Source organism: Pteropus medius, unplaced genomic scaffold (genome assembly GCF_902729225.1).
Source record: "Pteropus medius unplaced genomic scaffold, Ma_sr-lr_union100, whole genome shotgun sequence".
NCBI lineage: Eukaryota > Metazoa > Chordata > Mammalia > Chiroptera > Pteropodidae > Pteropus > Pteropus medius.
The window spans coordinates 3,512,153-3,529,380 of NW_024351073.1; the positions used below are offsets into that span (position 1 = coordinate 3,512,153).

At 36.5% G+C, this 17,228-nt stretch overlaps 1 protein-coding gene across 1 annotated transcript in view; it reads right to left on the reverse strand.

Moving 5' to 3' along the window:
* Positions 1-4,243: 4,243 nt before the first annotated feature.
* The window catches only part of WDR70 (WD repeat domain 70), a 225,016-nt gene continuing 212,031 nt past the window's right edge, over positions 4,244-17,228 (reverse strand). Inside the window, exon 18 of the mRNA XM_039842639.1 lies at positions 4,244-4,424. Within this exon, the coding sequence (XP_039698573.1) occupies positions 4,337-4,424 (88 nt within the window). The 3' untranslated portion in view covers positions 4,244-4,336. The remainder of the gene's footprint in view (positions 4,425-17,228) is intronic.

Here is a 17,228-nt window from a genome sequence, read left to right on the forward strand (position 1 = left end):
TTGAGCAGTCTTTAATCTACCATTATGTCAATATTTCCCAAAATTTTTTTAATAAGTATTATTACAAGTGGGACCATGCGAAATACCTTTAAAACGCTTTTAATGAAAATTTTGAAAACCCCAATATAAACTGTCAGATAATCCATAAAACTATGTAGAATAGCAAATTTCTCTTTGCCCTTGAAGTTCTTTCTCCACGTGCATACACCCATGCACACATGAAATCTCCCGTCTTTATGCACAATGCTCCTGGCTTTGTCTTTTCTCAGTTCTTTGGTGAGTATATCAAGGAAAAATTGGACCACTGGTCGTGGTGGTTTATGGTATACTCCCTACACAGAGATACCTTTCCTGATCTCATACACAATAAAACAGACACATGAATGAAGCACATCACCTCCAAAGGCTACTGACCAGGCTGTATGTATACATCTAAACAGGTACCTGGTTGCCTTCCCTTTTTCCTACCACATCTGATTTGGTGGTTATTAAATACCGAAGTGTTCACAGTTGCCTGAAATAGTCATACTGATTCTTCAAAGCTTTTCTCAAATTGGTTCAAGTCTTATAATATTCACTCTTAGATCACATTAAAGAAGTGCTCATCTTAGGACGCTGCTTTCATGTAATCATGAAGCTGATCTCTTTAGTTTTTGATAGGATGGATGGTAATAACATTTCAAAGAATAAATATTAAGGTCTGACTATAAAGCAATAAGATTAACTTCCTAAAATTAAATGGTTTTAGTTCAGTTCGTTCCATTTGATATATTGTATGTGTGAATGTGTGTGTTATGTCCTTTTCAAGTCTGAATGGACCAATTTTATACAGTCCTTATGGGAGATGATAGAGCTGCTAGCAACACCCAATATCCATGAATTTTATCGAATGCTATGGATCCTCTCTACACAAAAATGTCCATGAGTATAAGCAAAGTATGCTACTTACTTTGAAGAGGTTCACAGATACCCTGCCGAGGTTAAGAACCCCCCACGCCAGAGATATCTCAGATCTTTGGTGTCTCAGAACAGGAGGTGAGTGCCTGAGAATGACATGGTGGCTTAGGGCTTGTTGGGCCATATCAGGAACACACAACTTTTTACAATCCTGCTTCTTCCTTGAGCCATCACAACAAATGCCTATGAATAAATCCCAACAGAGAAAGGTAAAGCAGCCTGGATCCAGATCAAGCTTCTGTGCTAATGATCCCCCTTCCCAGCTGCGAGATAGAAACACTTCTCACACCTCATGCCCTTCCCATGCTTTCCTCACCCTTCCCTGTTTCTCTCCTTTCATCTGCCAAATATTTAATAAGCACTTTTTAAACCAGTCTCAGAGCTAGGGATTGGGAATATACATGTGAAAAAAAAACACGGCTCCTCTCATTTAAACAAATTCATCGTATATTCCCAGAACCCAATGCGCTTTAGTTTTTACAATTTACGTCCCTGTGAGAGAAACACACACACAGACACACAAGCCATGCCCATGTATACACTATCAATGTAATGTAAAAGAGGGCTGTAGTGGAGAGATACGTATGCATCTAGGCGGCAGAGGAGGGCAACTAGCTGTCTGCCAGGGTGGGTCATGGAAGGCTGCTCAGGGAAGGTTAATGGATCCCTACATTCAAAAACAAGCTGACAAGGAAGGAAGAAGGGACAAGACGTGCAAAGGCATCCAGGTGCCAAAGAACATGGTACTTTCTGGGTTCAACATGACTGGACTTCAGAAGCCCATGCAAGGTCAGTAGGAGTTAAGGCAAGAAAGACAAGAGAGGCTAAATCCCGGATATCCTAAGTGCCACACACACGTACAAAACAAACAAACAAACAAATAAAAAAACAGGTTAGAACTATTGACATGGAGCCTCTGGAAGGCTCTAAGCAGAGGAATGAAATGATAGGTTTTAGTTTTCAAAAGCTCTGATGGCAGAATAAAAGTAGGATTAGAGGATGACTAAATGAAAAACAGGAAGATTAGTTTGGAGGAAGGCTCCCGAGAAGCCCTGGGGAGGGATAAAAGAGAGTCTAAATTCTAGCAGGGGTAGTAGGGAAAGAAATGAAGGTCAAATATGAGATTCAGAAGATAGCATGGATAGAAATTGGCAAATGATTAAACAGGGTGGGGGGGTGGGATAGAGGAGGAGTCATTATTATAACTTCCAGATTCTCTATTTGAGCAAATAGAAATGTAGTTGGCCAGCTAGCAAATACAAGGTCGTATGGGGCACGATGACGAGGCTTGAGGGGCATGAGGAGTGTGAGGGCCTATGGAAATGTCTATCCTGGTGATGAAACTACAGGGAAACGAGCATTCGCTATTTGTTCAGTCCTGGTTCTAAGGTCCTCGCTCACCAAAATCGAGACTGAAATACTTACGTGTATTTTGCCAACCTTGTGTGGAAAAAATAATTTTTTTATAGAACTCTTCTTGAGTGAGGTAGGTCATGTCAAGCATGAAAAGGGCCACTCGCGCGGTGGGTAACAATGAGAAAATCATCTTCGTGCTAAAATTTGCCTTTCTCACTCCTTACATCATAGCAGACTCCGCCAAGACCACTATGATCATTCTGTCCAGCCCTCCCCTGCAACTTTTGGCTGTGCAAGACGAATACTTCCATATGGTGCAATGTTTATGGTAAGACGGGAAAAAACATGAAATGCTTTCAGTAAATTTTATCCAAGAAGCAATAAATTTACAAATCTTGAACAGCTGGAACGAAATATTGGCCTGTAATTGATTTTAGATGAAGATATTTCAATAGGAATAGGAAACTTAAGGCAGTTTGTTAATTACTAATGTTTAGAGATCTTGGGTGCATTCATAATGTAATCTTTGATAGATTATTACTATCTTGAAACTTTTTTCTCATCTGTAAAATGGGTTTTAACAATTTTATCTACTCATGGGGTTTTTGTGAGGACTAAATGAACCAATGCAGGTAAAGAGCTTAGCATAGCAGTCATCAGATAGTAGGCACTCAGCAAATGTTACTTCTTCCTCTAATTACCTATAAGCTAAGCGACAAGGGAGGATGGGGGTGGGAAGAGAAAAGGACAGAATAGTTTACAAGAATAAAGATTTTTAGGATTTATCTAAGGAAGAATGCCCACTGCACCTCAGAATTGCAGAGGTAAGAACGCTGTGTGAGTGTGAGTGGCTGTTGAAAAAGATTTTGGGAGAAGGTGGGGATAGGGTGTGGTATGTGAAGCCTGTAGAACCTGGAGCTTTCTGACACACATTTTGGCTCATCATTCACTTTTATAATTATTTAATTCACTAAGACAAATGAGAACAGGAAGGCAGAAGGCAAGAGTACTAAAAAACCGGAATTGTCTAGCAGGAATTACTTGACATGCAAAAGCTACCCAGTTCTGCATGAAATCGGTCCACAGAATTTTATTCTATTGACTCTTTATTACTTTGGACAAACTGCCAACCTTTGTTTCAGTTTCCTGGTCACAAAAACACAAGGATCTTTTAGAATGATTCTTAATGTTTTCTACTTATATAGCTCTTACATTTACAAAGCATTTCTACACCTAATTTAATTCTGATCAAAATAAGGCACAGTAGGTATCATTAGCTCTATTTTAAAACAGCAAATACTGAGTGTAGATTTCCTGTGTGCCAGGTACCATGCAACGCTCTGCAACAGCTGTCTCATTTAATCCTTTTGACAAACATACGACGGTGGTACGATTATCGTCTGAGGCTAGAAGAGAGAAATTTAACAATTCTCCTGAGGTAACCAGACAGTAAAGAGCAGCGCCAGGATTTGAACCCACATCGGTCTGACTTAACAGGCTGCTTCCTACTCCTAACCACTGTATCCAGCTGTTGAAGGAGCATCAAATACATGTTCTTTCCTAGTACGGCAATGCCTTTAGTTTGAACTCAGCCTAATTATTTAGTCATGTAAACAACTGTTGTGATATTATACAGAAATATTAAACTTTTTGATGTCTATTTCCATATCACGCTCCTAGAATTGCTCGAGACAGATGTACATCTCAATGCACATTCCCTTCTTCCAAAGTTATGAGAATCTGCACAAGACCAATAACTGTTGAATAAAGTTTCCAAATACCTAAAGTACTTGGTAATAGGCTAAGAATCTGTTTCTTATTTATTTATAATACAGTTTAATAGTCATAGATAAGAAAATACAAGCACAATTTTAGGAAAGGGTAGCTACCAACCTTTTGAATAGTTCAATAATGCAAAGGACAAAATCTGTTCATAAAAAATGTATTTTTTATTTCATTACAAAAACAAACCGTCCAATATCCATCCCCCCACCCCATGCAAACAGCTCCGATATAACATTCTTCAGATTTTACGTTTTTTCCATTCTGGCTCATTCTTTGTTTCCTCATCATCAGATTCAACTTGTGCAAACATAGTTTTGGGCTGAGTCCTGAAAGAAAGTTAAAGAGGAAAAATGTAGTCGGCAAGTGTTTATTAGATTAGACTTTGCTACTTTTCATCAAGTGGAAGCACATTTGGGAAATGAATTACATCTCAATTATTAAATATTAATCGTTAAACTTCTGGCAAAGAAAGGGATAATGAAAATTTAATAATGTTCAAGAAAAGAGCCAAAGAGTCTTTTAAAGGTTTTCCCTCTGTGGTAGACTATGTATATTTTCCTTTCCTTAAATAAAATGAAAACAAATGAAATTCAGTGGAACCTCAAACATCCGTAACCAACCTTTACCTCAAACTCAAGCTAACTGGAACCATTTGAGAGGTCAGATTATAGTCATCAAGCAAGAATCTACATGATCTTTGTAGCTCTCTGGGCTTTTCCTAGACTTAAATAGTCCAAATTCAGGTGATTATGGTGTACACAGATAGGAGAATTTGAGTTAATAGTTTTCTTATCTAATGAATTTAAAACAACAGATAACATATGCAGTAATTTGAGCACTGCCAGTAAAAATTCAAAACAAAGCAAATGAGGGAACATTCCCTTCCCCCCACTACCCAGATCAATGCATGGAAATGTCAAGCATTTGGGGAAATACCGCTGAGTACCGCTGCTATAATCCTGGCATGCAGGACGTCAAGCCATCTTGCATTAGGACTTTCTGTGTTTTGTAAACATATCTGGTTCAATGACATTCCTTTTACACTGTTCACACAGAAAATAATTCCAATAAAATATCAAATGATTATAATTTATTCCCCTCTTGGTCATACTGCTGCTGATTTCCTTTTAAAAATCAGCTCTACCACATTATAAGAAAACATTAAAGCATTATATCTGAAGATGACATATTTTAGCTTACACATTTTAGAGTACAATTCATTATACTGAGGTAATTCCAGAATGGTAAATATAATAAAAACAATAATTCTTTTTATTTGGTAAATGAAAACGGCATTGAGACCTTTTATTACTTCTTGCTCCTTCTTTATTATCTTGAGGAAGAAGTATAAACCATTCACAGTCATGCTGATGCTGCTCTGATGCAAGCCATGTAACAGAAGTCTTCGCACATTAATCGGTCACAATTTCTGTCTCTCCAGTTACCTCACATACCTACCTAGAGAGCCCAAGCTGTCGCCATACACAATCCACCTCATTAAACTTTTTGTTGTCACTTCAAGACACTGCTATGGCATTTACGCCCAAGCCATAGCTCTAACATTTTCAAAAGCAGCTGCAGATTTTCATAGGTCATGAGTTGCTAAATTACTAGAAAGCAATTTCTGTAATTACTGGCGTTCTAACATGCTACAAGGCAACTGGTGCTCATTACATATTTCATCTTCTGGCAAAATGGTGACCACTTAGATATGGATAAACCCTGGTTTTAAAAATCCTTTGAATTAGAGATTTAATTTCTACAAGGGAAAAATATATGGTATTCTAAAGATATTTGGTAATGCCTCATAAGACATTCGTTGCAATGGGACTTAAGTACTAAAAAGCTGTAATGCTGCTTTTTTGGATATAAAAAAGAAAACGAATGACAGATCATAGGAAGAAAACCTAGAGCTTGAAAAGGCTATTTCATTTAAGTAGTTACTCTTCTCTATTCCACCTACTTCCAAAAGTATTTTTAGCAGATTGGTGGCTGACACAGAAAGGTAGAAAATCAATGGAACTATTTAACAAAGGGCAGAAAGGGAGTAATGATTGCAAAAAGGCATGAGAAAACGTTTTGGGGGGATGGAAATATTCTATAATCTTGACTGAAGTCGTGATTATGCAGATGTACACATTTGTCAAGACTTGAAATGAGTGTTTTTTTGTGTTTTATTGTATGTAAATTATACCTCAATAAATTTGGCTTATAAAGAAAATCAAAATAAAACAATGAGTAGAAGGTCAAGAACCAAGGAATGAAAAGGTATATAACTGAGCACAAAACTTAGTACAGAATTTCCTAGCAGCCAAGACAAAAGAAAAAAATCATTTTTTTGAAGGAGATAACTTTTTCCCCTCTCTAGTATTAAACTGGGCAAAATTCACTGAGTAAATTTTTACATCAGGGTCACTTACACTGTCTCTTACCAGACCACAACAGTTTGCATTTCCTCTCCAGGTACTTTAACTTAAGGGATATCAACTTGTTTGGAAGGTGGAATGGTCCTCTTTGCAAAACTCCACAAAATTTATTTAAAATTCCACTTTTTAACTAATAACAATGTCATTAGTTAATAACATGATATGTCTGCAACATCAAATCATGACACTTAGCTTTCAAACAGCCATGCTCCCCTTCCCCGATGGCCAAAATCAAGGCATAAACCAGTGTCCAAATTTTCCCAGCAGTGCTTGTTGATCACTTGTTCTTGGTCATTTTGTTGACCAAGTAGGGAAAAATGGAGTCTAAGAACTAGGCTCTTTTCAACAAATTGTATATCCATATGTGATGAATGAAATTGAACCCTTACCTTACATCATGTCTAAAAATTCCTCAAAATGGATCAAAGAGCTAAATCTAAGAGCAAAACTATAAAACTCCTAGAAGAAAACATAAGGAAAGTTTTATGACACTGGATTTGGCAATATTTTCTTTGATATGATATCAAAAGTACAGGCAGTAAAAGAAAAATAGAAAAAATGGGCTACAGCAAAATTTAAAATTTCTGTGCATTGATGGACACAATCAATAGACTGAAATGGCAATGTATGGAATGGGAGAAAATATCTGCAAATCATATATCCGATAAGGGATTAATATCTAAAATATATAAAGAACTCCTACAACTCAACAGCAACAGCAACAACAAAATCCCCCCCAAAACAATTAAAAACTTGATAAAGAACTTGAATAGCCATTTCTCCAAAGACAGACAATTTCCAATAAGCACATGGAAAGATGCTCAACATCACTAATTACTAGAGAAATGCAAATCAAAACTACAAGGAGATACCACCTCACACCCACTTAGGTGACTACCATCAATCAAACGAACAAACAAAATAGAAAATTACAGGTACTGGCCAGGACAGAGAAACTGAAACCCTTGTGCACTGTTGGTGGAAATGTAAAATGGTGCAGCTGATATAGAAAACAGTATGGCAGTTTCTCAGAAAATTAAAAGTAGAATTACTATGTGACCTAGCAATGCCACTTCTGGATATATGCCCAAAAGAATGGAAAGAAGCATTTTGAAGAAATATTTGTACACCCATGTTCGGCACAGCATTATTCAGAATAGCCAAAAGGTGAAAGTAATCTAATGTCCATGGATGGATGAACAGGTAAAACAAAATGTGGCATATACATATAATGGAATATTATTCAACCTTAAAAAGGGAGAAAATTCTGACACATGCTACATGGATGAACCTTGAGGACATTATGTTAAGTGAAACAGGCCAGTCACAAATACCATATCATTCCACTTATGTAAGTTATCTAGAGTAGTCAAATTCATAGTAGTCAAAGATAGAAAGTAGAATGATGGTTGCGAGGGGCTGGGTGGAGAGGGAAATGAAGAGTTGTTTTTTAGTGGGCATAGAGTTTTACTTTTGCAAGATAAAAAGAGTTCTGGAGATTGGTTGCACAAAAACACAAATTTCCTTAACACTACTGAAATGTATACTTAAAAATGATATAAGATGGTAAATTTTGTGTTACTTTACCAAAATAAAACAAAAATTTTTTTTAATTAAAAAAAAAAAGAACTAGACTCTTGGACTTGAGAATAAGGAATAACAAACCCCCTTCCTAGGATAAAAAGGTGGCACCTTAGAGAGGGCCTCAGCCTCCCACCTGGGGCCGTGTCCAGCATAGTGCTTCTCAAACCATGTGTGGTACAAGGCCAGTCTTTGCTTTCTAATTTCTAATCCCTTCCAAATAATATATTTCTAGAAAAATAAAAAGACTACAAATACAAGTCCAAGTTTTTATTAGATTCAATTAGTGTATCAAATTGCTATAAATTTGCTAAGGGGCTACTCTCAATTCCTACACTCATCTCGTCAGCACTGGTTGGTGGACCACACTACGAAGACACCTGCCGGAAGTGTCATCTCTCCCTGAGCTTGGGAGAGAAGGGAATAAACCAGGGCTCTGGAATTAGTAAGAATTTGTCTTCTTAACATAAATTTTTACACATGATGAGTTTCCTCCTACTACAGAAGACTATTTCTCATATCTGGAGAAGTTGGACCCGTAAGATGCTACTGAAGACTTGGTGAAGGAATGAAGTTTGAGGTTGCACGCTCACAGCCCACCCTTTAAAGAGCAGTCTTTAACTCTCAGGAGTTAAGCATAGGGAGGTGAAGTGTGGCCCACAGAAGGAAGTTTCCCTCACTCCTACCCACCCTGCCCCCAAAACAACATTCTTACAGCAGAGTTCAAAACCTTCCATCAGAGCTGTATATTGTTTGCTGAATAAAGACAGGATCTTCAAAAATGATGATATGACTTAAGTAAACTGATCATCTCTGTCTAATCTAGGGAATGTCAGTGTTTATAGAAGCAAAATGAGAATTATAGCTTTCAATCTTGCAGTTTTTCTTTGTCAGCAATTTTTATCTTTGAATTTATATCCAGCAGCTCTTCTTTTGAAATTTTTTTTGGAAAGCCATATAAGAGGCAGACAAAAAAAAAAAAAAAAAAGGATATTTAAATTATCTGGGGCATAAAAGCCAGATTTCTTTAGTCCACACAACTTTTCAGAGAAATTTAAACTGAGGGCAAGTGGTGATTAGAGCAAAATCAAGCAGACTTAGAATAGAATGAAACGGAGATTTCTTCCAAGGATGGCCTCTTCACACATATGGCACTTGAAAACTTCTACTCACTAAGACAAATCAACAATATCAACTTGGGAGAAAATGACATTTTGCAAAAGAGCAAGATAATATCATTAACTATGGATTTTTGAAAATCACCAACAGTTAGTCCAGAAATTCCTGTTTTTAAAACCAATGGGAAACTAACAAATAAACAACAAAAAATCCTCTAAGTCTCTACTAACATTGTCACTGGCCACAAAAATGGATTCCCTTCTGGGCTGGTTGAAGAAACGGAATTTGTACACTGATCTTCACACAGACTCCACTGGGTGCTTCCACAAGGAAAAACAGAACTAACCAAACTAAATGGGTACTGAAGACCTGGCAACAACTCAGGAAATACACATGTAAATAAGTAATGTCTAAGAAATATATCCCACCACTTCAGGAAAGCATTTCCATTACCCACTGATACCCTGTGTTTTATTTAATCAGTTCCTTCAGAATTCTATACCTCCTTTGTCAACTCAAACATACAGCCTCATGGCAGATTTATCTCAGTTGCCCCAAACAAAAGCCTATAAAGAGACTTGAAAAAGAAAATAAGGGGAACATTCCTTTCAGCCAAAGGTATAACCACTGTGGGTACTCAACAGGTTGTAAAGTAAGCCTCACTGAGAACCAGTAAAGTACCAACCTTATTGAAATCAGCTTTATCCAGACCGTTTATTTTATTACTGGCTTATGTCCCACACTTACCCATTTTTCTAAGTGTTAACTGGAAACTTAAACATACAGAAGGCTGATGAGAAACTTGTGTTTTCTAGTTCTGATTAACTCACTTGGCAAATAGTAAACATTTTTCACTTGACTATACATGTCAACTTGTTTACTAGAGTTACCAAGAAAAGGAGAAGAGATTAGATATCAACATAGTTATTGCTGCTAACCGTTAAATAAACAGAAGGCTGAATGGTTTTTTTTTTTTGTTTTATTTTGTTTTAGCTTCAGTAAACTCTGCATTTGCTAATAGTCACTATTTCATAAAGCGAATGTCTTTCTCAAATTTATAAATTCTGATTATCTGATACTTTGTGCTAATTAATTTCCCCTTGGAACATTTTAAAAACTGAATTCTCAGTATTATTTTTACAAAGTGAATCTTTCCCAGCAACTGTGTTAAAGAAAAATGACAAAAGCCCAAAAGAAACTGAGTCCCACCATCAGTGTTTCCATCCAGAGGAATTGTGTGCAGAAGAGTCAGTAATAAATAATGATTTTCCTCTGCAACCTTCAAAAAGAGCATTTCGGGGTGCACTGTTTGTGCAACAGAATCCGTGTGAGCAGGGCTGCCCTTTCTCTTCTGACTAAGCTCTACCTAGGCCTCTAACACTCCTCCTCTAGCGCTCAGGCCAGAGAGAAGCCTTGCGATGTTTCCAGATGCAGTGGAAGGTCCACAGGTCAAATTCTAAGACGGATATTCTTCTGATATGATTCATTCAAAAAACATAAAGTGAGCTCCAGGATAATAAAATGAGTATGAGGGGAAATCACTTGTAATATTTAGTCATCTGTATGTGAGTATAAACCACAGCTTTTTTGGCGCAGGGCCCATTGTTTATTATGTTGGAAAACCTCAAAGCCAAAGTCAATTATAGCCATGACTTGACAATCTGACACACTTGTTAATCCTGTTAGGATGAATACGGTCCAGCTGAACTCTGACCCATTCATCACAATTGCAGAATTATTAAGACTAAATAAAGGGCCTGAGCAAAAGATTCCACTTGAAATGGTTCCTTCTTTCTGGTAAAGAGCTAGTCAAAGATACATCTAAAAAATATATATATTAGGGACACATAAGACAATGAAAGGTAATAAGATGTTTCTAGATAAAGAATGTTCTCTTTTCTTCAGGAAATGAAAAATAACATTTTGGAAAATAGATAAACATATGTCAGACTCATTATATAGGGCATACTAACTCACAATGTAATGTATGAGAGGCCAAAGACTGGGTGAGGATGGAGAAAGGGACGCATACGAAATCTGTGGAAACTAGAAACAAACAAAAAAAGAGAGAAAGAAAACAAAAGGAACCCTCTAAAATCACAGTTAGCTACCTTACTGCCAAGTGGCTAAACAAGTGAGAATGATTAAATCTTTGAAGAGCACACAGACAGACCTGAGGCAGCCCAGGTATCATCAGTGCCCTCTCTAAGTCACATTTATAAAATATGTAACCGTGTATGCCACAATTTCTATTCAAAAACACGTATGAAAGCTGGGCATTAGTGTAGCCCCACTCTTGGACTTCATACACTGGCAATGGTCTCAGTGAAGGCAGGTGAATCTCATAGCAGGAACTAAACCCCAGAACTTCTGATTCGCACTCCTAGTGTTCTGCTAATCCTTGATGGCTCACGCAATAATCCTTTCAGCTTCACTTTCATTCAACTTTTTCAATATCTACTATCAGTTGCTTTGTGATAAGAAGCAGTATACTGCAGTAGTCAAAAGTAGGAGCTTGACTCTGAAGCCAGGCCACTGTGTTCAAACTCTAATTCTGCCACCTGCTACCCATGTAGCTTTGGTCAAGTTATAAGCCTCAGTTTCCTCATCTATAAAATAGGGACAATAATGCCACTTACCTCATAGTACTGCTATGAGGATTAGATGAATAATATATGAAGTTTTTAAATAAGCCTGGCATGGTGTAAAACTATCACTATTATTATATAGCTTGCTTTGGCTATCAGGTGTTCCTAATTCTATATAATAGGTATACCTTTAAAAAGTTGTATTTAGAACATATTTGATAAAATAACTTATATATTAATATGTATTAATATGTTTATATATTAAATACGATATTTTAAATCCTGAGGGAAATACTTTTGTTATGTAATCTGTCTTCAGTTTGAATCTCTATAATCTAAATGATCTATTATGAACATTTGAATTTTCCTAAAGGTAAATCATTTGTGATCTTTTTGTTACCAAACTTTAGTGTGCAAAATAATCACCTGGGGAACTTCTTAAGATGCAGATTCCTAGCCCCAATGTCACAGTCTAATTGAGTTGGTCTGGAGTGGAGTCCAGAAATGTGCATTTTAAAAATTTTTATTTTATTATTAGTTCGAGTATACAGTACATTGATTAAACATTTATATAGTTTATAAAATGATCCCCCTGGTTGTTCTTTCTCTCCTCTGGCTCTCCACCTAGCCATTACATTAATGCTGACTGCATTCCCTATGCCGTGCTCCCCATCCCCATGACCATCTATAAACTACTATCACCCTATTCTCCCAGCCCCGCAACCCCTCTCCCCTCTGGCCATCACCAGATTGTCCTCTATATTTGTGAGTCTGTTTGTAATAAGTTTGTTCTTTTTGTTCTTTAGATTCCACATGTAAGTGAAATCATATGGTATTTATCTTTCTCTGTCTGACTTATTTCACTCAGCATAATAACCTCTAGGTCCATTCACGTCATTGCAAATGGTAGGATTTCACTTTTTTTTAGGATTGCATTTTTTTAATGGCTGAGTAATATTTCATTGTATATATGAACCATAACTTCTTTATCCAATCATCTGTTGATGTGCATTTAGTAAAGGAAACCATCAACAAAATGAAAATACAACCAACTGAATGGGAGAAGATATTCACTTATGATACATCTGACAAAAGGTTAATATCCAAAATATATAAAGAACTCATATAACTCAACAACAACAAAAAAACAAACAAACAAACAATCCAATTAAAAAATGGGCAGCAGACTTGAACAGATTATTTCTCCAAAGAGGAAATACAAATGGCCAATAGACATATAAAAACATGCTCAAGGTCACTAATCATCAGAGAAATGCAAGTTAAAACCACAATGAGATATCACCTCACGTCTGTCAGAATGGCTATTATCAATAAATCAAAGAACAACAAGTATTGGAGAGGATGTGGAGAAAAGGGAACCCTCATACACTGTTGGTGGGATTGTAATTGGTGCACCCACTATGGAAAACAGTCTGGAGGTTTCTCAAAAAATTAAAAATGGATATACCTTTTGACCCAGCAATTGTACTCCTGGGCGTTTATCCAAAGAAATCTGCATTTTAAACCTTTCTATTCCCACCCTCAACTGACAAAGACAGTCCACAAAATCACTTTGAGAAACACTGGCCTTTACATAGGAATATGGTGGTAAGTGGTGATCAGTCACTTAAATATAACTCAGGAAAAAAGTTACATTTTTCTCTGTGGGTTTATGTCTCTTCCTGACACAAATAAACCTTTACTCACTCAAAAAGTGGCTTCTTTAAATATTGCCTACTAACTCAACACGACTTTAAACGGATACTTTATAGGTGGGAATGACATTTTAATACACATACATATCCATCCATGTATCCCATATCAGACAAAACATGCACACTGAAAATTAAATTGACTGAACCAGCAATGATGGCAGCTTATCTGGCAAGAAAAGTGACCATGGCTGACAGAGCTGTCAGGCTGTCAGGATACTGGCCAGAGTCCAGGCTCCCACACACATGTATCCCTGTCTGATGTGTAAGCTAATAGCATTCTGGATCTATATCCTGCCCACTCTCCAGCCAGCTCCTTTCCCCTCCTTCCAGCAGTATCTTTTAACAAGAAACTGTAATCGAATCTGCCCGTGTGTTACTGAACAAGAGTTCTCTGTGATCCTGCTGTGTTTTAAAACTTTCATGGCTATTACACTGCTAGTGCCAGGAATGAAGCTTAAATACTCACTCGATAAATGTAAAGTGTTCAAAGATGCTTTATTATCAACACTGGAAAATAAAAGTGAGTATATGTTATGCACAGCAGGTAGATTTGTGTAATGTCTAATCGTGCTTTTCTGTGATAAAGCAAGATACAGTAAATCTTCATTTCATCACTGACAGAAGTCAATTGCAGTGAAGAAAAACAACCAGACACACATTCTCAATTACAGTGACCTTTATGAAAAGATCCTTTTAAATATTAGCTTCCCTTCAAACACTTTGCCACTTGGCAGTAAATAGTATCCTCTAGCAGGTGAACACAGGAGAAGTAGCACTGCAATTCTGGCTAACAAATTACATGCCACAGACAGACAGTGCCGTGAACTTAATTACTATGCAATAAATGTAAGGTGATAAAAATTGGGTGGAAGGGAAGACATAGAAACAAAATGCAGCAGGTGTATGCGAAGGGAGATTGCAATGCTCTGAAGAGCTCATTAGATTAGTGATCAGAAGAAATGAAGTCTAGTTCTAGCTGCAATCACTTAAGTCTCTAAGCTTTGGCCTCCTCACATTTAAGGTGAGGACACGACAATATCTGTTCTATACACTTTGCAGCGCTACTATAAAACTAGCGTATTATTCAACTGTAAATTTAACTAAATCACCTATAGTGCAGGAAAATATCATTAGGTAATGGTCGCCAGTGAATACAAATAATTTCCACTTGAACTAATTCTATTTAAAGAAAGTTGAAACTCTGGATGAATAATTTTCTAAGAAAATGTTAATTACCAAACAGATTCAGAAAAGTCAGAAAATCCAAATTACTTACCATGAGGAAATGGAAAAGAAAGAGAAAAATTAATGAATTACTACTTACCACGCCTCCTCCACAAAACACCAGGCTTGGAGAGTTTCACAGGTAAATTCTATCAAATTTTTACAAATAGATTTAATAATATTTAAAATAGTTTGAGAGTAAATATAGGAAAAAAGCACATGAAATTTTTACGAAGCCAGTCTAACACCTGAGGGAAGAATAAATCATAACTATGTGAGGATCACACCGAAGATGTAAGGATGATTCAATATGAGGAAATTCAATAATATAACTCATCATATTCATTGATCAAAGTAGAAAAGTCATATGATTGCTTCCACAGAGATATGATAAAGGAACTCAGTAAAATTCAGCATCTGTTTCAGATGAATCTGTCTCTGGTCTTCATATGGTGTTTCCTTCGCATGGGATGTTCTGCCCTTGGATATCTTCACGGCTCATTCCCTCATTACATTTAGGTCAAAGATTGGTTTAGCAGAGGTTCTACCTGATCACCTATCTAAAAGTAGTGCTCTTTTCTCCCCCTGGTTGCCCTGTGTACCCCATCTCTATTTTAGTTTTCTTTTTTGTACTTGCTACCATCTAACCTTTATGGATTTATTTACTGTCTCTGTCTACTAGAATATAAGCTCCACAAATACTAGAGCAGTATCAATTCTTACAGAAAAATTCTGATAAAAACAATAACGAGAACAGGCAGCCCTACAATAAAACTGTTTGGTATTGATACTTGAATAGACCAAGTAACAGAACAGAACAGAGAGCCCAGAAATTGGCTAAAATTCATATGTAAGTGCTGTGGATACAATAAATAAGTCATTTCAATTCAATGAGTAAAATTACAAATTATTGTAACAACTGGCTAACTAACTAGAAAAAATTAAATTGGAGCTCTACTGTGGTAAGCTACAAAATGGTCCTCCCCTAAAATATCTACTTTAAATCCCTGGAATCTGTGAATGTTAACTTATTTGGAACAAAAGTCTTTGCAGACGTGATTAAGGATCTTAAAATGAGAAAATAATCCTGGATTATCTCAGGTGGGCCCTAAATGACATCATTGGTATTCTATGAGACAGAAAAGAAGACCAACACATGTAGAAGGCCATGGGAAAGCTAAGCAGGGATTGGAGTAATGTGGCTACAAGCCAAGTAAGCATGCAACCTCCAGAAGCTAGAAGAGGCATGGAACGAATTTTCCGCTAAAGCCTCTACATGGGGAGCAGCTCTGGCCAACACCTTAGTTTCAGACTTCTGGCTTCCAGACAGCGAGAGAATCAATTTTTGCTTTTTAAGCAACCAAGTTTGTGGTAATTTGTTATGGTGGTCACAGGAAATGAATATGCCTATCTCACTCCTTTCACTAAAATAATTCCAGGTGAATCAAAGATTTAATTATTTTAAAATATATATTAAAGAGAAAGATAGAGGAATTTAAAAAATAATCTTGTGAGTGAAACATACATACATACATATAAAGAATAATCTTCAAGAGTGGAGGTCTTCCTAAGTAAAATGAAACTCAAGAAAGAACAAATTTATAAAACTGACTACATTAATTTTTTTTCACATGAGAAAAATGCCACAGATAAAGTCAAATAAAAAATAATTGATAGAAATATTTGCAATACATGGCATACAAAGGGTTAAGCTCCTTAAGAAAGAATTCTTACAAACCAATAAGAAAAAGACCAGTCAAACGGGCAAGAGACAAATAGAAAGTCTGCAGGAGTAAAAGTCTTTTAATACATGAAAAGGTACTTAAACATATAAAAGTGTAAGTGTAAACTAGAATAGAACACAAGTTTTCACCTATCAGATTGGCAAAGATAAAAGGAACTACACTCTTAGCAAGGATGAGGGGGAGGAGGCACTAATATATTGAATAAATTAGTTAAAAAGTCTGTTTGGAGGAAAACTGGGCACCATCTACATAAATTTAAAATGCAAATACCCTTTGACTTTGCAATTCTATTTCTAGAAATTTTGCACAGGTGGGCAAATATGTATGTCCAAAGAGATTAATTTCAGTATTGTTTATGAAAGCAAAAGACTGAAAACAGTGTAAATGACCTTCAATAGGGTATTGTCTTAGAAAAGTATAATATATCCATCAGTGGAAAACATCCAGAAAGTTTAAAGACTGCGCTAGAAAGGTATGTTGAGATTTGGTGCAAGGTTTCCTAAGTAAAAAACGAAGTAAAAAAACCAAGCAAGCAACCAACAACAATAACGACAAAAAAAAACCCAGCTCATAAAACATGCTATATACCTGTGCACTTAAAACAATGAACGTATCTACACACATATCTGCTCATTTATACATGGACTCTCTCTCTGAGGAAATACAAGAATCTGTCAGTGGTTCTGGGTGAATGAAGGAACTGGGTGTTAAAGTGAAAGGGAGATTTTCAAA